At 52.4% G+C, this 18,110-nt stretch overlaps 2 protein-coding genes across 3 annotated transcripts; one reads left to right on the forward strand and one right to left on the reverse strand.

Moving 5' to 3' along the window:
* The first annotated feature begins 1,974 nt into the window (after positions 1-1,974).
* Positions 1,975-10,212, forward strand: TPM2 (tropomyosin 2). 2 transcript variants are annotated; one of them, XM_080940221.1, is made up of 9 exons: positions 1,975-2,211; positions 2,563-2,688; positions 5,485-5,618; positions 5,717-5,834; positions 5,918-5,988; positions 6,487-6,562; positions 6,699-6,761; positions 6,879-6,948; positions 10,062-10,212. In XM_080940221.1, exons 1-9 carry the CDS (start codon positions 2,098-2,100, stop codon positions 10,142-10,144), a joined length of 855 nt encoding a protein of 284 aa, XP_080796347.1. In that variant the 5' UTR covers positions 1,975-2,097; the 3' UTR covers positions 10,145-10,212. The 2 variants fall into 2 exon arrangements, with proteins under 2 accessions (XP_080796347.1, XP_080796346.1); XM_080940220.1 differs by lacking the exon at positions 10,062-10,212 and adding an exon at positions 9,072-9,388 and having other exon boundaries at positions 1,977-2,211.
* A 1,432-nt stretch (positions 10,213-11,644) lies between these two features.
* CA9 (carbonic anhydrase 9) lies at positions 11,645-17,192 on the reverse strand (the record flags this gene model as incomplete). Its single annotated transcript, XM_080940073.1, has 11 exons — positions 16,868-17,192; positions 16,053-16,082; positions 15,682-15,852; positions 15,432-15,574; positions 15,258-15,350; positions 14,327-14,393; positions 12,743-12,900; positions 12,455-12,590; positions 12,322-12,348; positions 11,824-11,905; positions 11,645-11,711 (listed from the first exon to the last, which is right to left on the reverse strand). Exons 1-11 carry the CDS (start codon positions 17,175-17,177, stop codon positions 11,645-11,647), a joined length of 1,284 nt encoding a protein of 427 aa, XP_080796199.1. The 5' UTR covers positions 17,178-17,192.
* Between the last annotated feature and the right edge of the window lie 918 nt (positions 17,193-18,110).

Consider the following 18,110-nt stretch of genomic DNA (forward strand, 5'->3'; position numbering starts at 1 on the left):
GCCAGGGGGGAAGCAGCCAGGGAAGGCTTCCCAGAAGAGCTGACACTTGATCTGAGCCTTAAAGGCCACTAGGAATTAGCTCCAGGGAAGGGTGTTTTAGAGAGAGGGAACAGAATGCATAAAATGTGGATGCTGTTAAGAAAGGTATGAATGGCTATTTCCAGCCCATACAGTGCTCAGTGTGAATGTAAGTCAAGTACTGGAGTAAGGCTGGGAACTGAAGATAAGGCTATCGAAGTAGGCAGGGACCCAAACAGAGTGGTTCTACCATATTAAGAAATGTGAGTAGGTTTCTTCTTGAAGGCACAAAAGTAATAGGGAGGGGACTCTTGGAAAATTGGAGGATTTTCTATTCCACGAACTTAAAAAAAAACAATACACACACATTTTTGCAGCAAAAGCCAGGCGAATTAGAGAACCAGGAACAAGGAAGACCATGGCCCGGCTGGACGACGCAGAACTAGACAGGCACTGTGCAAGAAAAACAAGCCCAGAGCCCACATCGACTTCAAGGAGCCATCTGATTAGTAGCTAGAAGGATCTCTAGAGGTTTGTAAGGATGAAAAGTGAAGGACGAGGGGTGGAGGGAACTAAATCCTAGAGGTCGAGCATAGGATGAGACATCTTTGTCTTGCACAGAGTTTAGGGAACACACAGCAGCGGGCTGGAGTCCTCAGTGAGATCAGGTCAGACCTGCTCTAGTTACTGCGAGTCTAGGTGGGGATTCATCCCGTGTCCCCTTCACACCCGCCAGCCCCCCTTCCCAGGATTCCCATGGTGGTCCCCAGCCCACCAGCAAATCTCAGGCCTCTGAACCCACCCCCGGCCCCTCCGGGATGCTGCAACGTTCGCTCCTCTCGCTCACTCCAGAGGGCAGAAAGAGAACCCGCCACCCTCGCCCGGCCCCACCGCTGTTTTTAGGAAGCCTCGGAGGAGGGGACCTCTCACCGCCCGCTCCCTGCTCCCTAGGCCTGGTGGCTGCGTAATTCTTCCCCGCGTTGCCTTCGGCTCTCAGTGGCCCGGCCCCGCCCCCACCCACAGGGAAACATCCCAAAAAAGGGCAGAAAAGAAAATTTGGAGTCAAACTGGCCCGTTGGGGAAGACAACCGGGTCCGCTGGGAGAAAGGAGGAGGAGGGCGGGCGCTAGGGAAAGAGAGAGAGGCGAAAGGGGGAGCAGTCAGAGCCCGAGGAGGCGGGAGCGCCTTGTCCCGGGTGGGAGTGGGGGTGGGGAGAGCGCCCTGGCCAGCCGGGCCTCAGCCTCGTGGAAAATATGCGGGGCACGTGGGGGGCGGGGCGGGCAGGCTCTGAGGACCTGGCTCTGGGCACTGAGACTGGGAAGGAACACTAGGCTAATAGATGCCAGGCTCGCCCTCAGGGGCAGCAGCCCTCCTGCCTCAGTTTCCCCAAGCACACGAAAAGACTTAGAAAGACTTAGCCACCACCTCCACGTCGGTAGCGCAAACCTGGGGTCTGGGACCCGGGGTAAACTGAGGCACTTGAAGCGTGCAAGAGATCCGCCTCCCAAGAGACATTTAATCTGGGGGGATTTACAGGAAACTTCTAAATTAAGGGTAGCGGCTGCTGCTAGCAGAGGGAGGGCACGCGGTCTCTGTGCCCAGGCAGCTGCCGTGAGCTCACGCCCTGAAATAGCCCCGGGGGCCCCAGCCACAGCTGCCGCTGGGCCAGCTTGTCACTCAGAGGAAGCGCTGAGCCCCCGGCCCAAGGGTCTTGTGGCCTCTGCTGACCAAGGTTTTTACAGCCCGCAATGAGCTAGTTTTGCTTCCGACGGCTGGCTAGGGAAGAGAGGGGGCGGGGCTGGGGCCCGAGGGGGCGGACCCGAGGGGGTGGGCGCACAGGGTGACCGCGCCCCGAGACCGGGCAGTGCTTCTGCCCCTACAAGGTTTGGGCCTTGGTGGGGGAGGGTCCTGGTCCCCCGGCTCCGCCCGGCTCCTCCCCGCCTTTTAGGCGCCCGCGCTGCTGGGACATCACAGTCCCTCTTGGTCCTCCTAACCTGTCCCCGGTGCATCCGGTGCTCTTGGCTAGCCCAGTCTACCTACACTCCACCGCTCGCCCGCCGGCCCACTCCCCACTGCAGCCATGGACGCCATCAAGAAGAAGATGCAGATGCTGAAACTGGACAAGGAGAATGCCATCGACCGTGCGGAACAGGCCGAAGCCGACAAGAAGCAAGCTGAAGACCGGTGCAAGCAGGTGGGGCCCAGTGTAACCTCCCTTGCTCCCCGCCCCCCAAGCCTTGAGTCGGCTCTCCAACGCCTTCTTATCCGTGTGAGGGCTGGGCTTCACAGGACCCTCCAGAGCCCAGCCCAAACTAGAGCCTTCTCCCCACCCACCATGGCCTCGGGACTGACTGCCCAGTTACCATTTCTGTCATTACAAAGCTGCAATGGGTCTTAGCACTTTGAGATTTGTCACTTTCTTCCCAGGACTTCCCAACACACACACACACACACACACACACACACACCCTTCCCAGACCTGTTTCCCTTCCTTGCCTCTGGGCCCTGACCCAGAGCTGGCTGATGGAATCGCCCTCTTCCACAGCTGGAGGAAGAGCAGCAGGCCCTCCAGAAGAAGCTGAAGGGGACGGAGGATGAGGTGGAAAAGTATTCGGAGTCTGTGAAGGATGCCCAGGAGAAACTGGAGCAGGCCGAGAAGAAGGCCACCGACGTGAGTGTGGGCTTAGCGGGGCTTTAAAGGTGCCTGGACGCTGGTGAGGAGCCCAAGACATGGTTGAGGGGGAAGAAAGGGACCCAGGTCTCTCTCTAGTACCAGAACAGACAGGTTTCCTCTCTGTAACACCACCCAGGGCAGGTTTACACAAGTAAACCAAGACACTAGGTAAATCAAAACCACCTACTACTTCCCACTAGGACTCGGCCTTGTAATTCCTTCTGGTTCCAGCCCTTAGAATGTGCGGTGATCAAATGGTGAGTCATTGTGGAGTCACCATAAGGGTGGGAGGTGAGAGTTTACCCTCCCCCTTAGTTAATCCTCCCTCTGAGAATGAAGAGGAGGAACTGCAGCCGAGTTTGCTGTGTATGGGGGCTGGGGTTGAGTGGGATGAGCTAGTGGACAGGGGAGGCTCTCCAAAGATGGGGCTCTGATTTGAGTTGCAGCTAAGGGGCCTTCAGGAAGCCCCCACCCCTGACCTCTGGCACCAGTGGGACCGCTGCCCTGCAGCCTCAGCTCAGGTTCTAATGGCTCCTCATTTACCCTCATTAAGCTGTCAACCTCAAGCCCAGGCCAGGTCACAGGGCAGAGGGACAGGGCCACAGTTGCCAAAGCGGCCACCTTGGCAGGCTCTGCTTACCCATCCCCAGCCAGACTTTGCTACCTCCCAGCATTCCCAGGCAGCCTGGCCCTGTGACTTTAGATGCAGTGCTTTCCCCAGCTCTTGCCTCGGTTTCTCCTTTTACATTTAAGATGAGGCCTAGGGGGTGAGTGGTGTAAGCCATGGTCTGAACACCTGAGGTAGTGTTTGTACTGATCACCCCCTTTCTCTCCCCACCACCCCCCACCAGGGCTGGGCTTCCTTCACCTCCGATCTCCAGTTATGTCCCTCTGTGAGCTCTGGCACTTGGGAGGGAATTGACCTGCAGCTGCTAGCAAAGTTGACCCTGGGCATCTGACACTCTATAAATAACCTAGGCTCAGTGCAGCTGGAGGCAAGACTGGAAACCCAAGGAGCTTGGGAGGAGGGGGCAGGGACAGTTGGGGAATCGGTCGTAAATAGGAAATGCAGATCAAGTCTATAGTGTTACCCTGAACCTGGCGGTTAACTTAGGTGGTGCCTCGATTCGACTCCTTCCTCTGTTTCGTTTGCCTCGCAATGTGAACGGTGGCATCTCCCCTGTGTTGAGAGAACAGCCAGCATCCACAGCTCAGAAGAACAGTCATGGCAGACATGAGTCTTATAATGGCACCAAGACTTTTAGAGCTGGGCAGTCATTTGGTCCCCCAGCACCACCATCTCATTGGAATGATCCCTGAATGTCCCCCAAAGCTGTTCTTCCCTACGCTGTCCTCAGAGTGTTTCCACATGGAGTCACTGAGCCCTGTGCCCCTGATGGCCTCTTGTTCTAGGTGGCCAACCTCCAGGTACTGAAGGCACCTGGAGGACGAACTCTAAACCGCTTTCTATATATGGTGATGTGTTTCTCCTGCTCTCAGTGTTGCCCAGGGTCTGCCATCTCCGCCATCCCTCCTCCCCCAACCCCTCATGCTACCTACCACCCAGCTCCTCCTCCTCTGCGGTAGTCCAGCCCTTAAACCTCTTCAGGGGTCTATCCCTTTTTGTCTTGGCGAACAAGACAGGGCTATCCGACGTTTAGACAAGAAGGACTCTGAGCAGGCAATGTGTTCTCAGTGTTCTATCTGCAGTATGCGTCATTATTTCCTTGTGTGGCTTATCATTAGAACCAACTGGAGCTTTTTTTTAAAAAAAAAAAAAAAGTGGACAGGGAGCTAGACCGATGGTTCAGTGGTTAAGAGCACTTGCTGCTCTTGAAGAGGACCTGGGTTCAGTCCCCAGTGTCTCACAACCATATGGCCACTAGGCAAGCACTCAGTATACACACAGGCAGGCACCCCCAAGATTGGAGTTGAAACCCCGATTAGTTCTTAGTCTCCCTTGTGGTCCTGTGGATTAATAGTGCATTATCTCAGAACACATCCCGAGAAGCTGCGGTTGTTAACCCTGATCTATGAAGGAGGAAACTGAGGCTTCGGGAGGCCAAATGTGTTGCCCAAGGTCATATAACAAGAGGAGTAGCTGAGCCATGGCTCCAAGACGACAGACAGTCTGACTCTGAGCCAATGCACTTAAAAACTGTTGTCATCTTCCTTTATGGGCAATCCTGCTCCTCCCCTTGCCTCGTTCTCAGGGTAGCCTGGGTCTCTATGGACTTTCTCCAAAAGTTCTTTCCATATTCAGAGTCTGAGTATCATCACTTGCTCTCCCTTCCCCCACCGCACTGTCACCTTGGCAGGGAGCCCCTTGCTACAACCACGGTTCCTTACAGGCCTGGCTTGCCTCTCAAGTTCCTGGCTGGAAAGTCTGCCTGGCAACTGGTGATGTCATGGAACTTGATTTTGTGATTGGCTGCTTTTTTAGCAGCGGCAGAGTCTTGATTCTTGCCTATCCCACCCTTTATCTGAGCCAGGTTCTGCTTTGTAGGAATCAGATCTGCCTCAGACTTAGATGTTACTGTTTGAAGTGCACTCAGGGCAGCTACCTGGACCAACCACCTAATCTAACCCCGTATCGTGCCGCAAGAGGCATCACCTCAGGAGAATGGAGCCTGTGGAGAATGCAGGTTTTTACCTAGGTAGAGGATTGCTTACATGGGGAAAAGAAGTTGAAGACCTAGAAAGCAAAAAGCTAAGATTCTAGAGAAGAAATGTACTGTTCTTGGAGTTTAACGTATATAAAAAGTCCTTTGACCTCTGCCCTCTGACCCGCAGGCCGAAGCAGATGTGGCTTCTCTGAACCGCCGCATTCAGCTCGTAGAGGAGGAGTTGGATCGGGCACAGGAGCGCCTGGCCACAGCCTTGCAAAAGCTAGAGGAGGCTGAGAAAGCCGCGGATGAGAGCGAGAGGTGGGGAAGGGGGCCCTGAAGTAAGGCAGGGTAGGGACTGCAGAGGGAGGGACCCGGCTGGCACTGGCCCCACACGCTCTTCTGTCCCTGCTTCTCAGAGGAATGAAGGTCATTGAAAACCGGGCCATGAAGGATGAGGAAAAGATGGAGCTGCAGGAGATGCAGCTGAAGGAAGCCAAGCACATCGCTGAGGACTCAGACCGCAAATATGAGGAGGTGATGGCTTTGCCCCACTCACTTTCACCAGCAACCCCCAAAGTCCCGGGTGGTCACCACTGACCCCTCCCGCTTCCCCTCAGGTGGCCAGGAAGCTGGTGATCCTGGAAGGAGAGCTGGAGCGCTCTGAAGAGAGAGCCGAAGTGGCTGAGAGGTGAGGATACCCTGGGTGTGGCTGGAGCGGTGGGCCTGAGGGCTCAGCTGTGGGACACTGGGTCAGTGGTCAGGCAGTTCCCCAGGCCAGAGGCCACAGGAACAGGCTTTGTCTTCTGATATATGCCCGCTGCCCCCAGCCGAGCCAGGCAGCTGGAGGAGGAACTTCGAACCATGGACCAGGCCCTCAAGTCGCTGATAGCCTCAGAGGAGGAGGTAGTAGCCTCTCTGGGCCTTTCTAGGCAATGGCACCTTCTCTCACCTCTCACGTCCCTCCCCAGCTCAGCATCTCAGGCTACTGTCACTCTCCTGCAGTAGGCGGGGCGGGGGCGGGGCTTCCAAACTCGGCCTACTGTCACTCTCCTGACTTTGCTCTTCTCTTTTCTCCTCCGCCCCTCCCCCCACTGTGCCACCCTTTACCCCACCCCCCTCCCCGCCACCCCCACTGTCTCACCTCACTGTGCCCTCACGCTCCATCCTGCCACACACGCCCCTGCAGTAAATGTGGGGACCTAGAGGAGGAGCTGAAAATTGTTACCAACAACTTGAAATCCCTGGAAGCCCAAGCAGACAAGGTATAGGGGGGACGGGAGGGCTTAGGTCGGGAGGGCTAGGTGCTTAATGAAGGTCGACAGGAGCCTGAGGGGTTCAGTGTTGAGGCTTCAGGATCACTGAAGCGGTTCGCTGACCGTTCGTGTATGTCTCTTAAAGTATTCCACCAAAGAGGACAAATACGAAGAAGAGATCAAACTTCTGGAGGAGAAGCTGAAGGAGGTGAGAGCACCTGTGGCGGGAAACTGAGGGCTAGGGATGAGACAGAAGGATGACTTAGGGGAGACTCTCTGGGAGACCTCTTTCTTGGACACGTCTTCTACCCCTTCTTGATTTCAGGCTGAGACCCGAGCAGAGTTTGCCGAAAGATCTGTGGCGAAGTTGGAGAAGACCATCGACGACCTGGAAGGTAATAGCTCCTCCACACCTGTCAAGTCAGCCTGTCCCTTACCTCATTGGTGTGAAGTGAGTCAAGCTACCCAGGGCTCTGCCGACTCTGGTGGGCCATGCCCACAACCCAAGAAATTGTGTCAGGCTGCCCAGTGCGTCAGGCTTTAGAATAGGGAGGATTATCTGAAGTATTAAAAACAGATTGCTGGGGGCTGGAGAGGTGGCTCAGTGGTTAAGAGCATTGCTGTTCTTCCAGAGGTCCCAGGCTTAAGTCTTAGTTCTACACAGTGGTTGACATTCTGTGACTCAAGCTTTAAGGGATCTCACACCCTCTTCTGGCTTCTGTGGGAACCAGACATGCATCCAGTGAACAGACATGCAGACAAGACACCTATACATGTGACATAAAAGAAAAAAATTTCAAGACAGGGGTTCTCTGTGTTTCCCTGGTTGTCCTGGAGCTTAATATATAGACCAGGCTGTCCTCAAACTCAGAGAATCTACCTGCCTCCTGAGAGCTGGGGCTAAAGGTATGGGTCACCGTCACCTGACCTTTTAAGATGTATTTTATGTATATGAGCACACTGTAACTGTCTTCAGACACCAGAAGAGGGCATCGGATCCCATTACAGATGGTTGTGAGCCACCATGTGGTTGCTGGGAATTGAACTCAGGACCTCTGGAAGAGCAGACAGTGCTCTTAACCGCTGAGCCATCTCCCCAGCCCAACCTGACTTTTTTTTTTTTTAAACCAGGGGGAAAAGGCAACATATTCCTGGGCTTGGAAGTAGCTAGTGGGTAAAAGCCCTTGTCCCACAAACATGACATGAATTCTGATACCCAGAAGCTGGATACAGTAGTCTGTGTCTGTAATCCCAGCAACAACTCCTATCACCATAGCAACAACTCCTATCACCCTAGCAATAACTCCTAATATCACAGAACAGGAACTGGGTGGTGAGACAGGAGAGTGGTTAGAAGCTCAACTGGCCCTGACATTTGAAGTACTGATAAGACCCTGCTTCATACCAGGTGGAAGGAAATTAGGACCAAACACAAAGCTGACCTCTGACCTTCCCACAGACAACCACAGCATACACATACCTGAAAGCACACACATGCATACACACACTATACATATCCACAAAATTAAGTTGAATTTCTGAGGGCTGCAGTGGTAGATCACACAGGAGGCCCTGGCTTTAAAAAACAAAACGAAACGAAACAAGAACCCACATACTCTAAAGTAAGTTCTTACTGACTTTCACTGGACATGGTCTTACAGTGTAGACCAGGCTGGCCTCAGAGTTACAGCAATGCCCTGCAGTCCGGTTCCACAATGCTGGACGGAGGTTTAGGCTACAAGCTCCTTCCTTAATGCTGGTACAGCTAGCCTGGCATGACTAACTAACGTAGTAATTACTATCGGAGCACTGCCCCGATGCAGGGGGATGGAACCAAGGCCTCATGTGCTTTTGGCAAGTGCTCTATGACTGAACTGTCTGCAGCCCCAAGACTTCTGGCTGAGCTGTTCGATTTTTTTTTTTTTTTTTTTTTTTTTAAATTCAGTGCTGGGAATTGAACCTAAGACCTAAGGCAAGTTCTCTGCCACTGAGGTATACCCCCAGCTGCTATTTGATCAGATATGGGGATTTACACAATACTGTTCACGGAAGATACTGCTTTGAGTTAAACCCGGCAAAAACAGAAGTGCAGGTGTTTTCTGGTCCGTGGTAGGATAATAATTTCTATTATCAATGAAGGTGGCCTCTCCCTTTCACTCTGACAAACGTTTACTTTCATTACTCCGCATGCCTCCTGCTTCCAGTCTTCTTAGGCAGGCAGGAATTTCATCTCCAGCGTTAGGACTTTAGACTCCTGGTCAGCACCCTTCCTTTCCCTCTCATGTCTGCTCATCTGCCTGCACAGAGCACTGCCCACAGGCTTCTGGAAAACTGCAGGGGGAGGGGACTGAGAAGCCGGGGTGCCCTGACTGTGATCTAGCCTCCCTCTGGCCTCTCTCCTTTGTCCACTCCTCTGATTCCGTTTTCTATTTCATCATCCTCTCCCTCCTTTCCTCCTCCCTTCTCCACTTCCTCTCCCCCTGCTCCCTCTCCTCCTCCCCCTCTTCGGACTCCCCAGATGAAGTCTATGCACAGAAGATGAAGTACAAAGCCATCAGTGAGGAGCTGGACAACGCACTCAACGACATCACTTCCCTCTGAGTTCCCACTGTGACCTTTGTGTGTGTGGGGGGGTCTTTCCATTTCTTTCCATTTTCTCTGAGGGGAGGGGGCGGCCAGGAGAAGCACAAATGGGCCACGCTGCACAGCCAGCCTGAGGAACACGTCTGCCACCCCTGCCACCCACTCTGGCACTGGCCTTCTCCGGCCATCTATGCACCACCATCCACTGACCTCTACCCTCCTCTACTTAATAAACTCTGAACTTGGTCTCCATGCTGTTTTCCTCCAGAGAGCTCACCTCCCTCTCAAAGCACGGTTCACTGCTGAGACTCTGGCTTACACTGCCGTCTGTCTCCATCTGTGATGCTCAGCCCTCCTCCCTCGGCACACTGTGGCTCACACAGACCCTTCTGCATGGCACTCCCAGCCTGTCACTTTCTGATAATCAGTGCACGGTCACCTACACCCTTCCCCCTCGGTAGTCTATCACCAACTGTGGCGCACTTAACTGGGTTTCCAGGCTGAAAGGGAAATGGGGTGCTGGGATCAAGGGAGGGGCCAGAAGGTTAGGAAAGGTCTGGAGCGAAGATCGTTAAAGTATTGGATCTCTACAAGAGGGGCTTTCACAGCAGCTGCAGGTCTGTTTTCTGTCCCAATTCCGTCTGTCTGACCTTCCCTTTCCTGGATGAACTGTTGTCTTTCCTTTTGTTTCCAACTTTTCTAACCTTCTAAAGGAAGGCTCCCCATTGACAATACAGGTCTCCCCTTCCCATTGTCACTACCCCTGCCAAGACCTGGAGCAAGATTTGTGTCTGAACAGTCCACCCATTTGCCCCTACCATAGGCCCCAGGTCTCCTAACATGTCCTTTGTCTCCGTCACGTTTCCTTGTCCGCGTTTCCCTCCTGTTTACCCTCCCCAACCTCACCTGCTGCTTCCCCTCACAGAGACTTTGGCTAGTGCCAAGGAAGAGAACGTGGAGATTCACCAGACCTTGGACCAGACCCTTCTGGAACTCAACAACCTGTAAGGGCTGGCCCTGCTGCCTACCAGACTACATAGTTGCCTCCTCAGGCCAATAAACTGATGTTACTGGCATGCCAGGGCCCTTTAAGCCTTTTTGTTGTTGTTGTTGATGTTGTTGGCGGTGGAGCTGGAAGGACCCTGACTGAGCAAAGCTTGGCTCCCATTCCTGTAGTGCAGTCCCATTTTCAAAGGGAGCTATGAGGTATAATACCGGGCTCAGCAATTGAGCTGTGTGAAGGTCGCTCAGTGTGAACTGAAGTGAGTTGTGGTCAAGCCAACCTCTTAACACACACTGCCAGGTGTTCTTGTCCCGAAAAGGGTCATATTCTAATCCTGGGAAATGCCACGTTAGCCAGAAAGAGGGACTATTTGGATGAGCACAGAATTTGAAATGAAGGAGATTATCTTACGTTAATAGTCAGGCTCAGAATAATCACAAGGTCCTCAAAGGTTAGAAAAGTGAGCGTGACAGTGCAGACCTGTAATCCCAGCACTTTGGAGACTAAGGCAAGGAAGGACTGAGTCTTGATCCAGTCTGGGCTACAGAGTGAGGCTGTCTAGAAGGCAAAAGAGGAAAGAAAAGATTGTGGGGGTGGGGATAAGGTCAGAAGCAGTAGGGGAAGATGTGACAAAGGAAGCAAGGAATTGGAGTAATAAAGGGGCCGGGGCAAGGAATGCTGGGAAGAGGCCAAGAGCGAGGAATGCAGGTATCATCTAACATGGAAGTGTTCCACTTGAGAAAGTCAGGGAGAACACAGCCCACGCACACCTGGACTAGCCATAAAGTTCATCTGGACTCCCACATCTGGGACTGTAAAAGTTAGAGGAGCTGGACACCCCTGAGCTTACAGAAGTTGTTCTGTTTTCCCAGCAGCCATAAGAAATCAATAAAGCAACTATTCGAGCTTTATTAGGAAGATTTATTTATTTATTTTAAATAATTGGGATGAGCCAGGCGTGACGGCGCATGCCTGTAATCCCAGCATTCAAGAGGCTGAGACTGGAGAATAGAGGGTTCAGGAAAGGAACCGGAGGCTTAGGTCACTGATAGAACACTTGTGTAGTAGGAACAAGACCCCGGGGTCAAACTTGATCACCATACACACAGTTCAAGGCCGGCCTGGTTACACAGCAAGATGTAGGGGTGTATAGCTCAGTGGTAGAGCATTTGACTGTACAGTAAGAGCAAGAATTTCAGGTGGTAGTGGTACACACACTCGGTCCCAGCACTAAGAAGGCAGAGGAAATCGGATCTCTGAGTTCTAGGCCAGCCTAGGCTAAGGAGTGAGTTCCAGAATAGCTAAGCGGAGAAACCCTGTCTTTAAAACCAACAAAACCCAGCAAGAAATGAGTCCAATCTTGCCTTTTTGCTATAAGTCCTTATCACAATAGTTTAAGGAAAAGAAGAAAGTTAAAAAGATTGGGGATGCTTTCTTGGTGGTTAAAAGGAACCTGTAGCTTGTGTGGGACAAGGTTCCCAGGCCCCTTTAGCTGTGTCTTTTTATCAGGCTCCAGTTTCCGTCATTTCTGCCGGGCTGTAGCTAACGCTGTCTTTTGTCCCACTTCTGTGCCTATAACATAAGGGACGAGAATCAGAAAGCCAACTCCAGCTGAGAGCTCATTTGCAGTCCTGGAACTCTGGGTTACACAAAAAAGACTGTGCCTAGGGAGGGCCATTGATACCTGTGCTGCTTCCTCAGCTGTAGGAGGAAGGCAATGCTGGTGGCAGCAAAGAGAAGGCCAAACACCAAGGCTAGGATGTCACCTGGAAGGGAAATGGGGCTGCCTCAATGCCAGCGGTTTCCCTCCAAAATGGCGTCCCATACTCCTGTCTGACCCTTTCCCCAGTGAGTGTTCAGGCAGCCCTCAGGGCTTTGGTCTCCAGAACAGGCCATCTGGAGGATGGAGACTCATAGTGAGAAAGATAAAGCAAGCACTGTTCTTCCTCCCAGCAGCTAGGTGAAAGGTGTGTTTTGGGAGGGGCTTCACAGGAGATTTCTGGAGTCTCATTCTGACAACTAAGACAGAAATACCAGTCTCTTACCTGACCTATCACATTTATTTGGGGATGAAACTTATTCTACAAAAGTAAAGGCTAGCCCTTGGACTAAAATACGAAAAGGGTGTGCTCCTGGGCCCCCTCCCCCCACCGATGTCAGGAACAAGAGGGACCAAACTCACCAGTGGCGAGGCAGGAACTTATGTGCACTGAAGAGATAAAAGACAGCATTAGAACCAGGGCCCACTGGTACACAGGAAGGGCGGGACCCCTGGCTGGGGATGTGGCGACATGGGCTATCAGATAACTGGGCACCTGGTTCAGGGCTGCTGTCCGCTGCAGCAGGGAAGGAAGCCTCAATTATTCGCCCATTCAAGGGTTGCGTGGCTCGGAAGTTCAGCTGTAGCCGAGAATCACGAGGTCCCCACAGGGAAACGGAGAGAGTATGAAGCTGGGGGTGTGGGGGGTGGTCAATAGATAGACAGAAAGAAACGAGGGGCCCCCAACCCTTCATCTTCTTTACGGCACGTTCCCTTCCCTCATTCCTTCCCACATTCCTATTTTCCAACACCTTGAGTCAATAGGACCCCCCCCCATTCCTACCTGTTTAGCGCTCAGCTTCACTGTCTCATTGAACACAGTCCAGATTACACCCTGGCTGCAGGGAGGTGTGGTCAGAGACCCTTCATATCGGTAGTAGCGGCTGAGGTCCGAGGGCAACAGTGCAGATACATCCAAACCTGGGATCTCAGTCTTGGAGCCTACGGACAGGGTCTGTGTCGAGGTCTCACCTAGATCACCCCCAACTTGGAAGCTTCTGGACAAGCATAGTTCTGCTGTTTCTCACGATGTGTGATTAACGCACAAAGGAAGTAAAGGGCTTTGGGCAACTAGAGGAGGCCTTGCACTACTGAGCCATCTCTCTAGCCTCAAGAAAAAAGCTCCCAAGCCCTCCTTTGGCACCTTTAGTCATCTGAATACACACACCATGCAGGCCTGCTGACTCAAGCCCAGACTGGAGTAAAGCGGAATTGGAATTTAGCTCAGTGGTGGGGCCTTTATTCTATCTAGTGAGCACACTCCTCTGAGCACACACACAAATAGAACACTTTGTAAATACATGTAATATTTGCAGCGATAACAGACGCAAACACTCTTTGAGTTCCAGTTTATAAGTCTGGTAAAGTGAGGTTTAAAATGACCCAGTCACTGGGAAAGGAACAAGCTTTTTTTTTTTTTTTTTTTTTTTTTTTATGTATGTGAGCACACTGTGGTCTTCATATACACCACAAGAGGGCCTCAGATCCCATGATAGATGGCTGTGAGTATTCATGTGGTTGCTGGGAATTAAACTCAGGATTGGAAGAGCAGTCAGCGCTCTTAACCACTGAGCTCAAGAGGAATGAGCTTTTCAACTAAAGTGTTTGTGCAGCTCTGAACCTAAGGCTTCATGCATGCCATGTTCTTGCTGTACTCGAAGATATAGCCCTAGTCTTTTTTTTTTAAATAAAATTTATTTTATTTCTATGAGTCCACTGTAGCTGTCATTTTAGACACACCAGAAGAAGACATCAGATCCCATTACAGATGTGAGCCACCATGTGGGTGCTGGGAATTGAACTCAGGACCTCTGGAAGATCAGTCAGTGCTCTAACCACTGAGCCATCTCTCCAGCCCTCACCCTAGTCTTTATGAAGACATGATCTCTGGTAGCCTAGGCTGGCTTGGTGAGTAGCCAACCTCCCAAAAGCTGGTATTATCAGCATGCACTAGCGTGCCCTGCTCCAAAACACTCATAAATATAAAATATTTCATGTTTATAAACGGCAGACAGTCCTCCAAAAAAAGAGTTTAGCTTTTCACACTCAGTCCTATAAGTTTTAAACATTTTCTTTGGCTCGTTTTTCTCTGTTTTGCCTTTTGTTTTGTTTGTTTTTGAGACCAGGTCTTACCATGCAGCCCTGACTGGCCTGGAACTCACTGTGTAGACCAGGCTGGCCATCTTGGCCAGGCTCAGCTTAGCTTGTTTTGTCTAATTTTATTTTCCATTTGGCTTGGATCTCTAATTGCCAAGCCCGTGGGCAGTGGTTTCCCTCTCTCCATGTGTGAGTTTACCTGTCACCAGTCTCAGAGCTAGTCCTCCCTCAGCTCCTTCCATATTGTTCATTGTGCAAGCCACCAACTAACCTTCCTCTGCGATTTCTTCCAAGTGGGACAGCAACTGTTCATAGGCACTGTTTTCTTCTGGGCTCTCCTGTGGGGATACGGCACAAGGCAGATTGATACCCATTTCTAGGACTACAGCTGGAGGCCTGAACATCAGATGGGGTTCTCATAGTCTTTCCCCATTCCTCGCCTCTAAGAATGCTGGGAAATATACAATCTTATTCAGATTCTGTTACTCTTGCTTTGGAAAGGAATTAGCAACGAATGGCCAACTGAAGGAGGAAAAGAAACTTTACTAAGCTGCCTGGCCCCTCTCGATCTAGGCCCTGTTAGTTTTCAGTTTACACGCACGCACGCATGCACGCACGTGAAGAAAACCATCATGTGTTTTACACTTGTGCTACCTCTGTGTCCACTTTAATAATTCAGGCCTGTGCACCGTTCCCGAGGCACTTCTCTGACCTTTGTGCTGTGAACGTCACACTGCTGAGCCTTATGGGCGCCCTCACTTCCTGGCCTCCTCCTACCGTGGCATGTGCGTTCTTGGTTATTACAGGTACAAAAGGGTCATGGAATACTGCCCTTCATGAAGGGAAATGAGGGGCCACAGAAGGAGCAGAGAAGTGACTCTTCCTGGCTTCGCTTGTTGCGTGTGTCACTCCCTGACTGGTCTTCACTCGAGCTGTGCTCACGCTGACCTCTCTCTGTGCAGTACTGCTCCTCGTTTTCCACCAGTGAAGGATTTACGTTTCACCTCCTCTGTGGCCACTGTTTTTAGTGTTCTTCACTTATAACTGTCAAGCCAGCCTTCCTCCTAAAGGAGAGCTGGTGCCTGGTGGTGCCTTGAATGAATGGGGCTGACAGCTAAGTGCCCAGTCTGAGCTTGTGCTGGGATGGAGTCTCCATTAGTGAGATGCATAAACCCACAGGCTGTGAGTGTCAAGTGGGGTACCTGCAGAAAGGCAGCCAAAACCGCCAGGCCTCCTGGGCGACCCAAGGCTTCGTGAAGTTCTGAGAAAGCGGTACTGAGGTGAACCACATGGATCTAGAGAGGATGTAAGGCTCAGACAGCGGCCAGACCTCTGATCACACCCCTTTGTTCCTCTTGGGATAGCCTAGTGCCCACCTCGGCAGGGAAACGGTGGCCGTTGACTGTGTGTTCTGAGCCTGGGTGATCGGAAGTGCCCCAGTGTAGGTGCAACTGCAGGGCCCGGTATTCCTGCCCGGGTCCCAGAGCCATCTTCAACCCTGGCGGCAGAGTCAGCTGTACTGTGTGGGGAGCGGCAAGTGAGAAGTCTACCCACCTGTGAGCACCAGCAAAACTCTGAAGCACAGCTTGTCACTCCCCTCCACAGGCCCCGCCCCAGAGACCTCACCCGTGTGGCCATTGTTGCAGAGGCTCAGTTCCGGGAGAGGCTGGAGCTCATAACCCAGTAGTTCCAGGGGTTGCAGAGTTCGGCAGAATGCAGTGAGCTCCAGGCGGATGTCTACGGGGGACTGAAAGCGGCCAGCACAGGCTGGGGCCACCTGGGGCCAGAGTAGGGTTCCTGGGATGAGAGGAAAAGGTGGCTCGAATAGGACAGGAATCCTTAGGACAAGTGAGGGGTGGAGTCCAGACGCTTGGAGGCGGGGTTGGGGTGGGGGTAGAGGACCCGGGTCCCGTCTAGAGCTAATACTGGGAATGTCGGTGCGGCGGATCACCAGGGCTGGACTCCAGATTGGGTCTGCGTAGCCCGCTGTGTCTTACCTCCATAGCTCCAAAGACTGTGGCCACCCCCTGCATAAATGAGAAGAATTAGTAAGCCCACTCTTACAGCCCAACCCACTCCCAGTGCCCACAGTGAAAGGGATCCCCTCAAGCTCTGGCAGGGGTCCTCAAAGACTTAGAAGAGTGTTACAGGTAATAGCAGGAATGTGGCAAGGCTACTACCAACCGTGACTCGGCCACGGAGAGAGTTTGCAAACTAGGGTCTGGAGCGCGGCTTCGGTTTGAGACCCAGATCATTGTTCTCGTTCCTTTACACACCCACCTTCCCACTCATCCCTCTTGCTAAAAGTTCCTGGCTTAGAGCCGAGCAGGGTGGCACACAGACCTGAAATGCCAGAACTCGGAGGCAGAAGCAGGTAAATGTCAGAAAATAGTTCAGGGCCAGTCCCGATCCGATCTACCGATCTACGCAGTAAGACCATCTCCTCCTTAGCCCCCAAAGCTCCTGTACCTGCCAATTCCTTCTTCCCACACTGCCAGTCATAGGTGAGTTGAAGCTGTGATCTCTCTCTCTCTCTCTCTCTCACACACACACACACACACACACACACACACATTTCCAACCCTCTGTCCCTTCCTCAGTGCTGTTTCCTCTCCAGTTTCCCTTTTTTTTTTCTTTCTCATTTCATCCGACTATTCTCTGCTTTTGGCTTTTTTTTTTCCTCCCCCTTTGGGGGAGGGGGGAAGCTGCCTATTAGAGTAAAATTGCTGAATGCTCTCTGCTAGGGTTGCGGTGTGGGGAATGGAGGCATGAACTTACCTGAGCCTAGATTCGGAAGTTAATGATCACTTACCTTTCTCATCGTTGTGGGAACCTTGACTGTCCTCGGGAGTCTTCAGGGTCGGTAGATCCTCTAACTCCAGGGAATCCTCCTGTCTGGATTTAGAATTAACTTCGGGAGGATCCTCCCCACCGGGTGGATCCACCTTTCCAGGTGCATCCTCCACGCCTAGATCGTCCTCCCCAGATGAACTTTCTCCCAAGGAGGGCTCCCGCTGCATCCCGGCCAGGCCCTGGGGATGAACAGACTCAAGGAGCAGCAGTAACAGCAGCAGCTGCACAGTAGGGGCTGGGGTCCAGGGGCTGGGGCCCAGGGAAGCCATGCAGCTGACTGGGGTGTCCCAGGACGCGGTGTGGACGGGCTGTACGTGCATCGGAAATAGGAGCTGGGGAGGGGAGGAGCAAGCCTTGAGGGGAGCAGGCTGACTCACAGTGCCCTTTTGTAGCGATGGAGCCAAAGTCCCACAGGTTCTGTCTGGCCCTATGCCCCCTCCCCGATATCAAAGCCTGGACACTGGTCCGGTAATAGGTAGGGTTGGGGTGAGGGGCAGGTGTGTTCATAAGCAGAAGGTTATCAGGATCACCAGCTCAGCTTGGAACCCAAGGCACCACCTGGCACTGTATAGGTTCTCCCTGGCACCACCCAGCTCCTGGCCAGTCTCTTCTAGGCCTGGCCTGCTTCCCGGTCCTGGCAGGGAAGGGGAAAGAAGGAAGCTGGGCCCCCGAGTAGTTGGGCTGAGGAGACAAGAAATCCATACATATATCCTGGCCTAGTCAGGTCTTGGGTAAAGGGGCAGATAGACACACCGGAGGAGCCTAGGGTTGAGTAGGTGGAGGGCCCACAGCGAAGTAGAAGGCGAATTTGAGCATGAATGTTTGAGTATGCATGTGAGAGAGACCTCTAGGGCTTCCCCCACTCACGGACTGCCAAAGTATGACCACATTCTTTTCCGACTTCTAGGTCTCCAAAACCTCACCAAGAAATCAGTCTTGTCTCTTGCTTTCCCCCTAATGTTCTTTCTGGTCAGATTATTCGTGTGTGTGTGTGTGTGTGTGTGTGTGTGTGTGCACTCTTTTCCTTTGTTTGTTTGTTTGTTTTTCAGTGCTAGAGACTGAATCCAGGGTGACCTGGCTACCCTGCAAGCTTTCCTTCACTGAGCTACACTCCCAGACCTAAACTATTCATTTTTCTCTCCAAACTTTGAACTGCCTTTGTTAATCTCAGCCTTGGTGACTAGGATGCCTTTCGTGCTTGC

The sequence above is a fragment of the Micromys minutus genome (genome assembly GCF_963924665.1).
Source record: "Micromys minutus genome assembly, chromosome: 28".
NCBI classification, from domain to species: Eukaryota; Metazoa; Chordata; class Mammalia; order Rodentia; family Muridae; genus Micromys; species Micromys minutus.